At 44.1% G+C, this 15,878-nt stretch overlaps 1 protein-coding gene across 2 annotated transcripts in view; it reads left to right on the forward strand.

Moving 5' to 3' along the window:
* SLC6A20 (solute carrier family 6 (proline IMINO transporter), member 20) overlaps window positions 1-13,203 on the forward strand; it is a 78,865-nt gene extending 65,662 nt beyond the window's left edge. For both annotated transcript variants that reach the window (XM_006868820.1, XM_006868821.1), the window contains 4 exons: window positions 6,968-7,172; window positions 9,057-9,216; window positions 11,468-11,633; window positions 13,054-13,203. In XM_006868820.1, the coding sequence (XP_006868882.1) occupies window positions 6,968-7,172; window positions 9,057-9,216; window positions 11,468-11,633; window positions 13,054-13,203 (681 nt within the window). The remainder of the gene's footprint in view (window positions 1-6,967; window positions 7,173-9,056; window positions 9,217-11,467; window positions 11,634-13,053) is intronic.
* Window positions 13,204-15,878: the final 2,675 nt, after the last annotated feature.

The following is a 15,878-nucleotide window of genomic DNA, read 5'->3' on the forward strand; positions in this document are numbered from 1 at the left end:
GTGGGCTTACAAGTTTTCTCTGATCATGTTTCCCAACATTCCTTTCTATCCCACTCAAGTGTCTATTTTACAGTAGTAGGCAAGGGAAACTAATATTCATTAGGCAGTCAAGGATTTTAGTATTATTTACCCTCTTCAAGCTATACCTAGATCCCTGTATCCCAGAGCTCTGTCGTTCCAAGGTTGAGTATGCATCACTATTTATCTCTGTCCCATTAGGCCATGCAAACCTGTCTCAGTGTTCCCCTATCTATCTTGGTCTTCCGCCTCTCCCCCCCCCCTTGTATTGCCCTCCCCAACATCCAAACTAAACCCCCACACCAACCCCATTGTGGTTACCTTATATGTCATTAGTTCTACCCTTCATTTAAGACAGTCTATTTCATCCCGTAATGTACCTGACCATCCCACCTGTGTCTCTGTTCCTCTGTGTTTACCTTCTTTCACATTGTAATTGTTTTGATCATAGACTGACCTCCAAGATCCTCTGTTCTTAGGATTTTATTCTGTTCTTGACTCTTCCATTTGTCGACTAAGTTCAGGGTAAAGCTGCCACGTACATCATTTTGTAGTTGTTGCCTGTTCTTGTTGGTTCTCAGTCCACAGAACTTCTTTAGGGTGTTTTTCATAGCAGGGTTGGCTTTGGCAAAAATTCCTTAGCTTCTGTTTGTCTTGGAATGTTTTGATTACACCATCATATTTGATTGACAGCTTTGCTGGGTAGAGGATTCTTGGGTGGCAGTTTTTTTTCTTTCAGAATTTTATATATGTCTCCCCACTGCCTTCTTGCCTGCATGGTTTCTGCTGAGAAATCCGAGCGTAATCTAGCTGCTTTCAAGATCCTGTCCTTATCTTTGATTTTGGAGAGCTTGGTTATTATATGTCTTGGTGATAGTCTTTTAGGGTCTATCCATCCTGGGGTTCGTTTGGCTTCTTGAATGCTTACCTTTTCACTTGTCAGGATGTTCGGAAAATTTTCTTCCAGAAGCTCTTCAGTTATCTCCTCTGTGGACTTGTGTGAATGTTCATATTCTGGAATGCCAATAATTGTTACCTTAGTCTTCTTCATGTTGTCCAACATGAATCTTAGGCCTTCTTCAGATTTTTAAATCATTTTTTGTATTTGCTCTTCTATTTTAGTAGTGTTTGGAGATTTGTCTTCTAGCTCACTAGTTCTGGCTTCTAGCTCTTCAATTCTATTCCTTTGCCCTTTCAGTGTATTGTCTATTTCTGATATTCTATTATTAATCGTTTGGACCTCTTGCTGTAGGTTTTGAATTGTATCCAATGCTGTATCTATCTTATTTGATTGTTCCTGTAGCGTTTTCCTGACTAATTCCTTATTTTTCTCAACTCCATTATATAGTGTTTTGATGATACATTTTATAATCAGTTTTCTGAATTCCTTCTTAGGTATTTCCAAAGCCTGCCCATCTTCCAATATGGAGTGTAGGTTTACTTCCAGCTCATTTGCCTCAGTCACTTTATCTCGTTTCTGGACATGTGCAGATATGGTCATCTGCTTCTGTGTCTTGGGCATATTCAGGGGTTATCTATGGCCTTAATACTTAGATGGGTATGCATTTTTGTATTTTTTATGCTTTCTGCTTGCCTCCAGGTAGATGTGATCAGGAAATGGGCTTCCCTTTTCACCAAGATGCCACTGTTGGTTGTTGTGACATAACTTAGGATTTAATTTTCAGTCTGTTTCCTTTTTTGTCTGCTTGTACCGCTCCACAATCCCTTTTCAGGCCTTTTTTCTAGTTATAAATGATTCAGGGCCGGCTGTGGCCATTTGGTTTTAAGTGGAAACTGTAATCTCTTTAAATTTCAAGGTGATCTCTGTGCATGCATAGTAGAACCCTTCGAGGGTGGGGCTGGGGTGTTCACTAGCTTAAGCACCCCTATAGTCACCAGAATGGAGGTATGCAGACAGCAAGGGACCAACGAACAGATAACAAAAAAAAAGGTCCACACCTTTATCACCATGGCTCTATCAGGCATCCATGGCTGCTCCAATCCTTCCCTGGCTTGCCCCCACACAAGATGGTGGCTCCTGGGGCAGCTGAGCATCCCGAACCAGAAAGCAATGGATTTCTTGCTTCTGCCACAAATTCCCCCAGCTGTAAGCCTTCCAGCCTTCTTAATATTCCTTTATATGTGGTTCAGAGTTCTGGGACCATCCCCTGAGCCTGCTTCGTCTTGTATTCTGTGTTGTTGCCAGTGGAGCTCCTCACTGCACTTCCACCTGATCCGCCATCTTGTTTGTTCTCCTAAATCTTTTATCTTACTCATTGATCATGACGTCCAGCACAATGGAAGTGATAGTGAACAAGTTTTCCTAATTCTTGTAATGAATGGAAACATCATTGTTAAATGCCTTCAAGTCGGTTCCTACACATAGTGACCCTAATGCACAAAATGAAACACGGTTTGGTCCTACACCAGCTTCGCAATTGTTCTTATGTTAGAGCCCATTATTACTGCCACTGTGTCAGTCCATTTTGTTGGCAGTCTTCCTTTCACTGACCTTCCATTTAACCAAGCACAATGTCCTTCTCCAGCGACTGGTCCTTCCTGACAACAGATCCAAACAAGAGACAAAGTCTCACCAGCCTTGATTCTAAGACACACTCTGGATGTACTTCTTCCAAGACAGATTTATTTGTTCTTCTGGCAGTCCATTGTACTTTCAATATTCTCCTAACACCATAATTCAAATGCATCGATTCCTCTATGGTCTTTCTTTATTCATTGTCCAGCTCTCACATGCATATGAAGTTATTAAAAATGCCACAGCTTTGGTCTGGTACACCTTAGTCCTCAAAGTGTATCTTTGCTCTTTAACACTTCTGTGAGTATTGACCATGGATTCAAGCAAAATGGATTCTTTGACAACTTTAATTTCTCCTCCTTTTACCATAATGATATTTATTGGTACAGTTGTGAGGATTTTCATTTTCTTTGAGAAGCTATCCTTACTGAAGAATGAAGTTTTTGATCTTCATCAGTATTTCAAGTCCTCTTTGCTTCCAGCAAGCAAGGTTGTGTCATCTGCATATCTCAGATTGTTAATCAGTCTTCCTCCAATTCTGATGCCTTGTTCCTCTTTGTATAATCCAGTTTTTTTAAGTCATTTTTGTTCAGCATGCAGAATGAATAAGTATGGTGAAAGGATAAAATCCTGACACACACCTGTTTACACCATTCAGAATTGCTTTGTTTTGTTCTAACAACTTTTTCTTGGTCTGTGTACAAGTTTCTCATGTGCAGTATAAAGTGTTCTAGAATTCCCATTCTTAGCAATGTTATCTATATCTTGTTATACTGCACACAGTTGAAAGCCTTTTATATAACCAGTAAAGCACAAGTAGGCATCTTCCTGATATTCTCTACTTTCAGACTATAGGGTTTCTGAGGAGCAGCAGGTGGGTTTGAACCACCCATCTTGTGGATCAAACAGACCTTGCAGTCCAGCCCATTAATCTTGCAGTGCCACACTGAATTCTTCAGTTTCATCCTTACTGGCTTTAGTGGTTGGTGCAGAAATTTGAGTGATAGTGGTATTAACTGGGCTTCCTTGTTGTTGTTAAGTGCCGTCGAGTCGGTTCTGACCCATAGCGACCCTGTACAGGGTTTCCGAGGGTGTAAATCTTTACGGGAGTAGAAAGCCTCATCTTTCTCCCGCGGAGCAGCTGGTAGTTTCGAACCACTGACCTTAAAGTTTGCAGCCTGATTCGTAACCACTACGTTACCAGAGCTCTGGGCTTCCTTGTAGGTGTATGGATATTATTGTCACAGACAGCACTACACTCCAAAATACATCTTGAAATGCTCTTTTTGGTTATGAAAGCAACACCATTTCTCAGCAATTTGCCATTCCTGGCCTAGTAAACCATATGGCTGTCCAATTCAAAATGGTCAGTACCAGTCCTTTTCAGCTCACTAAGGCCTACAATGGTGTCCTGGTGTGGCGCTGTGGGCTAATGTGTTAGACTGAAAAGTCATTTGAACTGCAAGGTCGGCAGTTCAAGCTCACCAGCTGCTCCTTGGAAACGCTATACAGGGTCGCTATGGGTCAGAATCAACTTGATGGCACTTAACAACAACACCTACAGTATCGATATTTATGCATTTCATTTAATTTTTGACAACTTCTAATTTTCTTAGATTCAAACTTAATACATCATATGTTCTGATTCCTAGTGAATGTTTGCAGCTGTTTCTTCTCTCTTTGAGTTGTGCCTCATCAGCAAATGAAGGTCTTGAGTCCGCACAATTAAGGTCAATTCTAGCACAATATCATACAGTGCTCTGCTGTTGCTATTCATAAGGTTTTTCAGAAGTGGTCTGTTTCTCCTTCCTCCTAGTATGTCTTAGCCTGGAAGCTCCACTGAAACCTATCCACCATGGGTGACCCTGCTGGGTTTTAAAATACCGGTAGCATAGCTTCCAGCTACATAAAATCCATCACAGTTCAACACACTGACAAATGAGTGTTGGAATGTATGGAAATTAACTTCTAGAGAATATGTATAAAAAAATACTTCTCAAGGACAGAGACTAGTGCAGGTTTTTCTCTTTCTACTTATGGTTCTGGTTGTCAGCAACTTGCTTGTAGTTTGGGGGGTTTCTGAGGAGGAGGCGGCATTTGTACTTTTTCATGGATGGAAACGTTCTAAGTCATTTCATGAGCAAGACCCTCTTTATGCAGGTTGTTCAGCCGTAGCTCCCTTCTTACTCAGTCAACAGCCTGTGGCATAAGAACCGTAGCCCAGAGTCCTCAGCTTCCAGGCCTAGACGCAGACGCGGTTCAGATGACCCTGAACCCCCTTTGCTTGGGCTTCTATTTAGAGCTCTTGCTTCAAGTTTCCTCTTTGGTTTGATCACTTAGGGGTCTCTTGCACTTAATTTTGAGCTTGACTGTATGTATAAGGAGTCCTGGAAGCATATACTGGGTTATGAATTGAGCTACTGCCAGGTCAGCAGTTCGAATCTACCACCCACTCCTCGTGAGAAAAATGAGGCTTTCTGCTCCCCTAAAGATTTACAGCCTCAGAAACCCCATACAGGGTCATGAGTCAGTACCAACTCCACAGCATGTGTACAAATTATGTAATTACTGATTTAGACTTTTTGTCATGTTTCTTTTAATAACTTTTTTTCTCTTTCTCTACTGATTTGAAATTTTTATAGTTGAAAATCTAGAGTTAAACAAAATTTTGAATGCTCTTAAAAAAAAAAAAAAATACAAGGATTTTAGAATAATTCCTCTGGCTGCTTTTTCCAAATTCTCTCTTCACCATTCCTTCCTACATTCCTGCTAGTTTCTGTCCCCACACTTACTTAAAATACATTCTTTATAAATTTCTATAGAGCAGGCTTCTTGCTGGTAAATTTTCTCAGGTGTTGTTTATATGTAAAAGTCTGTATTTATCTCCTTCCCTTGTTTTTCATCTTTGTGAACCATGTGGTGCCAATTGACTTGATGGTCTCCCAAAACTACTACTCTAAGCCCTCAAGATCAGTAACTCATTCTTTCAAGGTGTTTGCTTTGGGCTACAAAGTTTTCATAACTGCGCACTCTGTGTGCTCTACTATATTCTTAAATATATATTAACCCCCACTTTTGAAAGCATTTTCCTTTTACTGGAAAATTCTAGATTGACAGTTATTTTCTCTCAACACTTTAAAGATCTTTTCTTCTGGCTCCCATTCTCGCTGTTGTAATTCTATCCTTGTATTCCTTTGCAAAGGAGCTCTGGTAGCGTAATGGTTATGAATTGGGCTGCGAACCTTAAGGTCAGCGGTTCGAAACTACCAGCCGCTCCGTGGGAGAAAGATGAGGCTTTCTACTCCCGTAAAGATTTACACCCTCGGAAACCCTGTACAGGGTCGCTATGGGTCGGAAGCGACTCAACGGCACTTCACAACATTCCTTTGCAGTCTTGCCATGGAACCTTTTTAATTTATCCTACTGTGGTGCTGTTGGGTTTATTGCATCTATGGATTTACTGCCTCTATTTTTTACCTATTGCCTCAGTTAGACCTATAGTTAGACTTTCTCATCCTAGCATGTTTCTCGTAACCCTTCTTTCATAGAATTTTGGATTAATTCCTGTAATACGTCTTTCAGCTTTTTAAACCCTTCAGCTGCATCTGATCTTTAATTAAATAATTTTGTATCTTCATAGTTTTTGAAATTTGTTCATTTCAATAGTTTGGTATATGCTTATCTGCTACCAGTCTGTCCTAGTGGGGGGTGTATTTTATCAGACACTGCGTAGCATTGTTCATAAGAAGGATCAACTTCTGGTTGGTTTTGTTATTCCTTTTTATGCTCTCTAGGTAATGTACTCCCTTATTGTGTACACCTAGATAAGTCTGTTATTGCCTATTTCTGCTGACTCATAATTATCATTGTAGGAAAATGTCACCAATTTAGGACTCCCAAACAAAGTCTGCTTCTGGTTCATAGCCAGGGATCACCACAAACCATGATTCCTTTCAGCTGCCTCAGGTGATTTTTCTTTAAACAGAAGTCCCCCACCCGTGTCACCACCACCATCCATCGTTTAACATTTGTATACCAAGGAATACGGCCACAAGTAATCCTGCCCCAATCTTGGTGTCTGCTGGCCAACTCAACTCCCCACCATCCCACCTCAGTTCCTGGCATAGGCAGCCATGATAGTGGAAGCAGGAATTGATCCAGTTTTATTATAGTTTATTCAGAATGTACATGAGTTGCAGTGGGAGAGAGGGACTCTCAGTGTTTCAAGATGACTTCAAGTTCTGCACAGACTCTGCAGCTAGGAACTCAGGACAGCTCCCATCAGCAGATGGAAGATCCAACTTCAGAAACCGGGTCCTTAAACTTGCTCAGCGTTATGTCTGTGCGTTGTGTCTGTCTGTGCAGCGTGTGAAGACCCTTGGTGTGTAACTGGTGTTTTCTCCCCATGGACAGGCAGTCCAGGGAACTGGCCTAGCTTTCATCGTCTATACTGAGGCCATTAAAAACATGGAGGTGTCCCAGCTGTGGTCGGTTCTCTACTTCTTCATGCTGCTGATGCTGGGCATTGGAAGCATGCTAGGGAACACAGCGGCCATCCTCACCCCATTGACTGACAGCAAGGTCATCTCCAGCCACCTGCCCAAGGAGGCGATTGCAGGTCAGCTGTAGGGGTGCGGGCAGGGAGAGCAAGCGATGGATGAATTTACTTAGGAGCCTTATGCTTTTGAGGTGGTCAGAGGTCTGCAACAATCTCACAGCCTTTATGCCATGGGGCATAATACTAGGAGCATGAGCTGTGTTATTTAATCCATGCATTTGGTTCCCAAACAGGGCTGTGCCTAACCATGGAAAATGCCAGACTCTCACCACCATAGCACTGAAAGCTTTCCAGGCTAGAATGTTTTGTTTTAATTGAGGCAAAGTAATGATGGGGTCCTGGTGTGGCACTGTGGGTTTTAATCGCAAGGTTGGTGATTCAAGCTCCCTAGCTGCTCCTCGGAAACCACTCGTGACTTGACAGCATTTAACAACAATGATAAAAGTTCACAATACTTAAGGGCATAGTTTAATATATTTTGCATATGAAATTGCACACATAACCACCAGGTAGATCAAGACACATTTTCTTTTCTAGTCACTGTGCCCCTCAGAAGAAACCACTACTAAAATGACATAAGTTTTTCCTATTCTTTAGCCTTATATAAATGCAAGCATACACTGCGTAGTCTTTTAAAGCGCTCTGGTAGCATCGTGCTTGCAAGTCGGACTGTTAACCTCAAGGTCAGCAGTTCTGTGAGAGAAAGATGAGGCTTTCTGCTCCCATAAAGACTTACAGTTTCAGAAGCGACTCCAAGGCACACCACCACCAACCATGTAGTCTTTGTGCATGATCTGTTCACTCAATTTTTCTGTGATGTTCATCCATATGGTTGCAAGGAACAATAGTCCATCCCTTTCCTTGCCTGTGTCCTAACCCATTGGGACACAACATGCCACAATTTACTACATAACACCATTCTTTCATATACAAACCCAGGAAGTCCTGATCACCCCACCCTTCATCAGCACCCTCAGCACCTAGCATCCTTCCCTGGACCTTGTGTCTGGAGCCAACACAATGGTGCCTTTAGCTGTAGAATAAACATTGGATCGCTAATCGCAAGGTTGGCAGTTCAATCCCATGAGCTGCACTGCAGGTCTAAGAGGAGGCCTTCTGCGCCTATAAAATCTACAGCCTCGGAAACGCTACGCAGGTTTTGCTGAGTTGGAAGTGACTCAGTGGCAGTGGGTTCGGTTCTCGTTGGTCCCATCCTTCCCAAGGAGGTAGTCAGTCTGCTGCAGGGCCTAGTGAGCACTCATGAGTCTGATGTGTGACACTGTGGAGAGGGGCACACATTCCTGCTGGCATGGGAGGCCCCCACTCTGCTGCTGGTCAAGAGCTGTGGTTGCTATGCAACAAGCACGCTGGTCTGGGTGTCTAAGAGGGAGATTTCATTTTTAGCAGAGCGTCAATTTGAAATGTTCTTTCTGGCTGTTGGTCCTGTTCACACTCGGGTCTGATCTGTTTTCACTTCCTCGGCTGTGACTAATCGGGGAAGCCCTGGCATACCAAGGGCAGGTACTACCTTTAGAGTCCAGTACTCAGGCTTCCCCTTCCCTCCTTACCCCACTCCCTTCTATAATGTTCTGATGGGAGTGTCCCTCAGCTCAAGTCTTCTCCTTGATTTTACCTCCCATGTGCACGAAGACTGAGCATCACAGATCCAGCAGCCTCAGTGTGATTCCCTAAAAACCAAGGTCCACAGCTTCTGCTTTTCCATTGAGCCCCTGCAGGACGGTTCTGTGAATCAGATTCAGTAACTCGGGCAGACTCCCTGTGCAATACGTTTACCCTACCTCACCAGACCCCCAACCCCACACATCCCGAGAAGCAAACCCAGGACTTTTCTTACCGAGAGAAAACGAGATGTGGGGGCTGGGGCCCTGCCTGCAACTGTCAAGTGAGGGGTCCAGCATGACAGAGATATCTTGGGCCCTGCAGGTCTGGTGTGCCTCATCAACTGCGCTGTTGGCATGGTCTTCACCATGGAGTCTGGGAACTACTGGTTTGACATCTTCAATGACTACGCAGCCACCCTGTCCCTGCTGCTCATTGTCCTGGTGGAGACAGTTGCCGTGTGCTACGTATATGGGTTGAGGAGGTAAGGCGGCGCCATCTGCCCTGCAAAGAAAATGATCATTTCCTGATGTGCATTTCACATTAGTTCCTTTAAGCTTGGCAGTGTTTGGGAGAGGCAGACAGTTAACGTCTCAGAGGTGACTTGGTAAAAAGATCTGGTGACCTCTTACTCTGACACATATGGGGGGTGCCCTGAGTAGAATCACCTCCACCACAACTGACTGGTTGGTTGGTTTTAAAGTTTTTTACTTTGTTCCAGGTTTCACCTAATTTTCTGCCTGATTTCCACCCCAAGTTTATTTTTTACTACGTGGTTCTGTTGGCAGGCCCTGCAGGACCCCAGTGACTACATAGGGAAAGGAATAGGCCTCCAGGTCAAAGTCAGGGTGCTTGAAAAATGCTGATATTGGCCAAGGAATAGAAAAGTCCAGCTGCTAACCTACGCCCAGGCAGTTTGGGGATTCCCTACTAACCTGGGGGCCCAGCGCTAGAGCTGAGAGCTTTTAAACTTAAGCTGCATCTCCAGGTAGATTCCAGGTCCCAGGAGCCGTTTCCACCACCAGCTGTGAGATCATTCAGCAATTTAAAATTAATTGCCACAGGCACTATTTTCCATGGGTTCACAGCTGGGGGCTTGTGAAAGCACAGACCCCATTGGCTGGCGCCACCCCACAAGAGGTTCTGACTCTTGAAGTCTGCATTTCTAACAAGTTCCCAAGTGATGCAAATGCTGGGGGGACCTGGGGATCACTTTGAGGATCCCAGTGATGCAGTGGTTACAGGTCAGCTGTTAACCCTGCAGCAGCCTCTTCCCAGAGATTACAGCCTAGCACACCCTACGGGGCAGTTCTACTGGACAGCACCTAAAACTAGACTTGTTAGAAATGTAGAACCTTGAGTCCTACCCCAGACCCACTGAGCAGAAACCTGTCTGGAGTCCTGGTGTGGTGCCATAGGGTAACCACTCAAACTTTATGTCTGTTTGAACTGCAAGGTGGGTGGTTCAAACTCACCAACTGCTCCTCTGAAACCCTATATAGGGTCACTATGAGTCAGAACTGACTCAAGGGTACTACTAACACACCCCCCAACCACGGGTCCAGGAAGCGCTACTCACACCTGGGCCTGGGTTGGAAGTGCTGCGTCAAGTTCTTTCCCCTTCCATTACCCACTGTCTTCAGTTTTGTTATTTTGTGGGGGAAGGGTAACGTCCAAGCATGGCAGACACTTTAGGAGATAAGACAGGGACTTTTGGTGCTAAAATAGGGAAAATTCCAAATAAACTGAACAACTTAATCACCTAGAGAAGGCCAATCCAGAGACTAAAAAGAGGGGCAGAGGTTGTCACTGGAGAGAGGAGGTCCAGTTCCATCAAAAGACAGTGTGATGAGACAGTAACTTAGAGGTGCTCTGAAGAGTCTGTGTGCAGCCTGAGTGGCCAGAACGGATTATCCCTCTTTGTGCTTAGGGCACAGTGCCATCTAGTGGCCACGTCTTGACAGTGTCGTGCTACCTCTCTGAAAGCAGGAAAGTGGGAGAACACCCAACGCCTTTTATGTATTAACAGTCCTGGCTGTACTCATTCACGTGAGAATCCACACCCTAGAGTCAGGCTAGGTCAGTTACAACTTGGGACAGAGAGTGGTCTTTATATTCAGGCAGAGAATATGCAAAAATTAAGCAGGTACCTGGGGCTGCCTCTCCCACCTTGTCTCTCTCTATTCTGGTCTATTCTAATTACTCAGAAATGATTAGGTTTAGAACCTACCCTTCTCTAATACAATCTCATTAACATAGCAAAAGAAAACCTCTATTTCACTGACCATGCAATTCAAACCAAACAAGCAGTCCAGTGCATCACCAGAACTCCATACATATAGGACTTCACTGGATGTTTCAGGGGATACAATTCAATCCATAAAACCCAGCAAATCTGGTCTGGTTTCAAGGGGTGGGAAATATTCTGCTGTGAAGAGCAGCAGATTCACTGTGGACAAAGACAGCAGGGAGGAGGGTGTGGGGCAAAACCACCCTGTGGTTTAGACCTAGTGTGACAGATGTCTTCCTTGTTCACTGCCCCCACAGGGCCTCGGAACTGCCTTTCTGGTCTGCATTAAGCAGCCTCCAGAAAGCTGACACCTGGAAGAGGTCTTATCATGTTCCTCTATGTGATGCCAGAACAGAATCTTCCAGACCCAGCAGAGCTGTGCAAGCTAGCTTCTCATCTCTAGCAGGATGGGTAACCTGGCTTTCTCTTCCCCATTTTCAAACAGATTTGAAAGTGACCTTCAATCCATGACTGGCCGCAGTCTGAACTGGTACTGGAAGATCATGTGGGCTGGCGTGAGCCCACTTCTCATCATCAGCCTCCTCATCTTCTACCTGAGTGACTACATCCTTACAGGAACTCTACAGTACCAAGCCTGGGATGCCTCCCAGGTATTTCCCTGCCCTGTGGGGCTAGGCTGGGCCCTCAGGATCACTTACAGGCCCAGAGCCTTTAGTGTTCTGAAACCAAAGAAATACTGCCTTTCAGTAGTTTGACAAGGCTGTTTGTCCCAGCAGGCAGACCTTGGTTGAGTTGGAACAAATGTGACAGCAGTTACTACCCTGGACCAATTTGGATTTTTTCTCCTGAGGGTAGAAGATGCTGTCTTTAGTTGAACAGTGTGTGTGCTATGTGTAGAAAGTGTACAGCCCCCAAGGGGCAAGCTTACACCACAAAGAGCTGACACGAGTTTGGCTCAAGCCATGGTCAAAGACCAGATCTATTTGCTTTTGTTTTCCCTAATCCCTAGCAGTTGTCATCGTTAAAGTGCCATGGAGCCAGTTCTGATTCATAGTGACCCTATATAGGATTATGCACTGGACTGACTGTAAGATCAGTTTGAGCCACAAGGTCAGCGGTTCAGATTTGCAGCTGGTAAGTTTGAACTGCCAACCATGCAGTTCAAACAGCCTTGTGGTCTAGTGCTTATCTTATAGCACCACACCAGGGCTCTATCCTATCCCTAGCAGACTACCTTTTTAAAATGCTATAAAAAATTAATTACTTGGAAAATGAATTCAGAGAGAAGAAACGTTAAAAAATTTTTTTTACAGTTAGATTCCATAGACACAAGATGGCTAATTTCTATGCCTACCTGGTTGCAGGCAGATGACAGTAGTGACGCAGTTTCTCCCAGCACACGTTGAGTAGCATCAGGGTGCATACACTACACTCAGCTGGACCCATCCAGAGGTGCATTGTCTGATATGGTGGTCATGTGGCCATTTCAGCTTAGCTAAAGTTAAGATTGGGATATAGGAGCTTAACATGTGTCTGCTGGTGGCTCTAGCACTGGACAGAATCAAGTGTTCCCACCATCACAGAAAGTAGAGTAGAATCCCCCATCGGGAGGAGTTCCTAGTCTGTAAACCTTTAGAGAATCAGACTGCCAAATCTTTCTCCCACAAGGCAGCTGGTGGTTCAAAGCTTTCAGTTAGCAGTCAACCCCTTAGCCTCTGTGCCACCAGGGAGCCTTTATAGTTAGTTTATGGGTTGAAAATGGCACCAGACCACAGTGATGTTAGGGTTTGGGGGAAAGAATTCCACCACTTACATTTAGGGGCCCTGGATGGTAGCTTTGTGGACTCCTTGGGTGGTGCAAATGGAGCACATGCACTTGACTTCTGAAAGGAAAAGACGAGGATAATCAGTCCACTCAGCTTACTTGCTCATGACCTGTAGAGGGTGGCCCCAGGTACATGAACCCCCAGCCCTCAGTGCAGTTCCACCTTGGGGAGCCTGAGGACATGGGACTCTCAGGAGGCTCAGTTCTGGAAGGTTCTTTCTGCTGATCCTGAGTTCTTCTTCCAGGGCCAGCTTGTGACCAAGGACTACCCCACATATGCGTTGGCTTTCATTGGACTGCTCGTGGCCTCCTCCACCATGTGCATCCCCCTGGTGGCCTTGGGGACTTTTGTCCTTCACCGCCTCAAGCATGGGGACACAGCCCCTGTGGCCTGAGAACTCCCCAAAGACTGTACTCAGCTGCTCACTGTCACACAGCTCCTCATTACAGGAGAAGACTCCTTGGCTGCTTGATAAAGTATTTACAAGTCCTCAGTCCATCCGAGTCTTTAAAGGAGAATTAGGAGCTGAAGGAAGAACTCCTTTGAGAACGTCTGCACATGGTTGCAAAGTGGCCCCTCCACCTCTACCCTCCCTCCTGAGGCCGCACTGAGCTCCTTCTTGTCATCAGGGGGCAGGTTTGTCAAGTCAGTCTTACAGATTGTTTCCTTGATTCTAGGAAAGTTCTAGAATTCATGTACACTGTGAGTTGAAATTTGACGGTAAAATTTAAGCATTTGTTATTGTGGGAAAGACCCCCATATACTACAAAAACAACCCCCACTACAGTGTGCTGTCTCAAGCCACCTTTGGTCACATGAAGTGGCTAGGCAGACAGGCCTTTGCCCCAGGGATCTGAGTGACTGGAAAAGGAGTCAGAAGCTACTGTGAGGATGGAAGGTGAAGCTTTCCTATTGACTTTACTGTTGTATTTGAACATGGTGGCCAACTCTTTACAGGAGAGACACACGTCACCTGTAATCAAGTTTAAATTATTTATCTGTACAGAAGGAAGGTGTCTGAAATTTACACGATTCAAAAAGAGCACCTTGACACTGAACACGGCCTGATTTATGATGTAGCATTAGTCCACCATGGGAATTTGTCTCCTGCCTTTTGAAGCTGCAGTATATAATAGAAGTCAAGGTTACTCCCCCTAAAGTGAGAAGGTTCCTTCCTGCTCCACTATTCTGTGCATTAGATTCTGGGATGAGAGAATGATTCTTGGGGTCACCTGAAATTTTTTTTTAGCTTTTTTTTCATGCTATGAATTTCCCAGCAGCAAAAACAGGCATTAGTTAGGGCTTCTGCTATCTTGCGTGGCCATCTTATCAGACTTTGTTTTGTAATCTGATGTTGTGTATTAAGGTCACCTGCATTTACAATGTACAATCCACCATTTATTTACCCCAAATCTTTTTGACACTAAACATTTCGAGTCAAAAACCCTCAGCTATCAGCTCTGAAGAGTGGTCATAGGCCGTACTCAGTGGTAAATACACAGCAGAGTCTGTTTCTGAATCTTTGTGAATCCTCTCTCCTCTCAGCCCCTAATCCTAGTCCCTGTCTCACAACATGGGTCTTACCTTTCTTAAGGTTTGTCTTCAGTCAAAGTGGTTAAGCCCTGGATAGCACGTCTCCTTTGGTGTGAAAAGATCAGGACTCCCAGCCAGTTCTTCTGAGTTCAGTCATGGCCGGTGACGCAAAGCCAAATCAGACTTCAATTTGTGAGTATAGTGAACGATAACTGCAAGAGGAAAAACTACTGGTTACCACCATGCTAGAATTGTAATCTCCCTCTTAGAGAACAGACTTAGCTGTATGCATTGCATAACTACCAAATCTCTTGACCAGCAGAGTCTAAAACAACAGGGCCCTGGCATCTGCCATGACTGAACTGGTTCAAATCCCTGGAAGAAGATACCTGTTATCCTAAATCATTACTTATCAATTATCCTAATGCAGAGGCTTTCCACCCTGAGTTTCCATTAGAAACAACCGGGAGCCCAGGTCTTGCCCCTCAATCAATTCATCAGACTCTACGGATGAGAGACCTAGGCCTTTGGAAGTTTTTAAAACTACCTAGCTGATTCTGATGAGGTGATTTCCAGTAAGTAAGGAAAATGTGTGGTACATAAAGGAAAGGAATATGTGCATCAAACATTACTTTTAAACATTTCCAATGGTACAGAAAAATCATTTCTATGGAATCCTTTTAGGAGGTCAGAAAGAAGTGCCACCATACAGAAAACTGTGCCCCAGGTGAAACTGTCTTTAGCCATTATGTTAAGGCAGGTGTGGGCTCTAGAAAGCTTTGAAATTATGCCCGAAACTTAAAAGACCCTTGACTTTGAATTCTAACCTAATAGACTTTTTTTTTTTTTAAACTACTGCCATCATAAATAAAGCCCTAAACAAGTATAAATATGGTTGTATTTTGTTACCATTAACTAGTTACAGTTTTAAGACTTTTCTCTTAACCCAGTATTTCCTCCTCTTATTATACACGACAACTTTGAAATAAAGACAGGGAGAATCCATGTAGCTTTTTCTAGCCTCGCTCTCTGTGCTTCCCTCTTCAGGTAACTAGATAAACCACACCAACACAGGCTGCAGAAACCATCACACCAGACAGCTCATGAGGATGAGACTCCGTAAGAAAAGTTAGGCTAGCCCTATTTCTAATTTGCTGGATTTAAGACAGAATAGATGCCCCTATGAATTGCTGCAGAATCTTCCCCACCCTTCTGAGAGTGTCCTGAGCAGTCTGTTCATCTCTCAGCAGCTCCTTTGGCTGGGGCCATGTATACCCAATGGAGGTCTGGATGTCACCTTAGGGCCCCACCTAAGGGAAAGTGGTACAGATAATGCCACTAGATTTTAAAAACATTATCTACATAGAAAAACAAATGTATTTTTACTGTTACTTTACAGATAGAAAAGTTTAGCCAGAGATTTAGAATTAACCAAATTCTACTCAAGAATTTCATGACCATATCTCTTGCATGTGGATCACTTTTCCCTCAGACAGCTGCCCACATGCATAGATAGTACCAGTGTTTTCTAGAGTC

This window comes from Chrysochloris asiatica, unplaced genomic scaffold, assembly GCF_000296735.1.
Source record: "Chrysochloris asiatica unplaced genomic scaffold, ChrAsi1.0 scaffold00124, whole genome shotgun sequence".
NCBI classification, from domain to species: Eukaryota; Metazoa; Chordata; class Mammalia; order Afrosoricida; family Chrysochloridae; genus Chrysochloris; species Chrysochloris asiatica.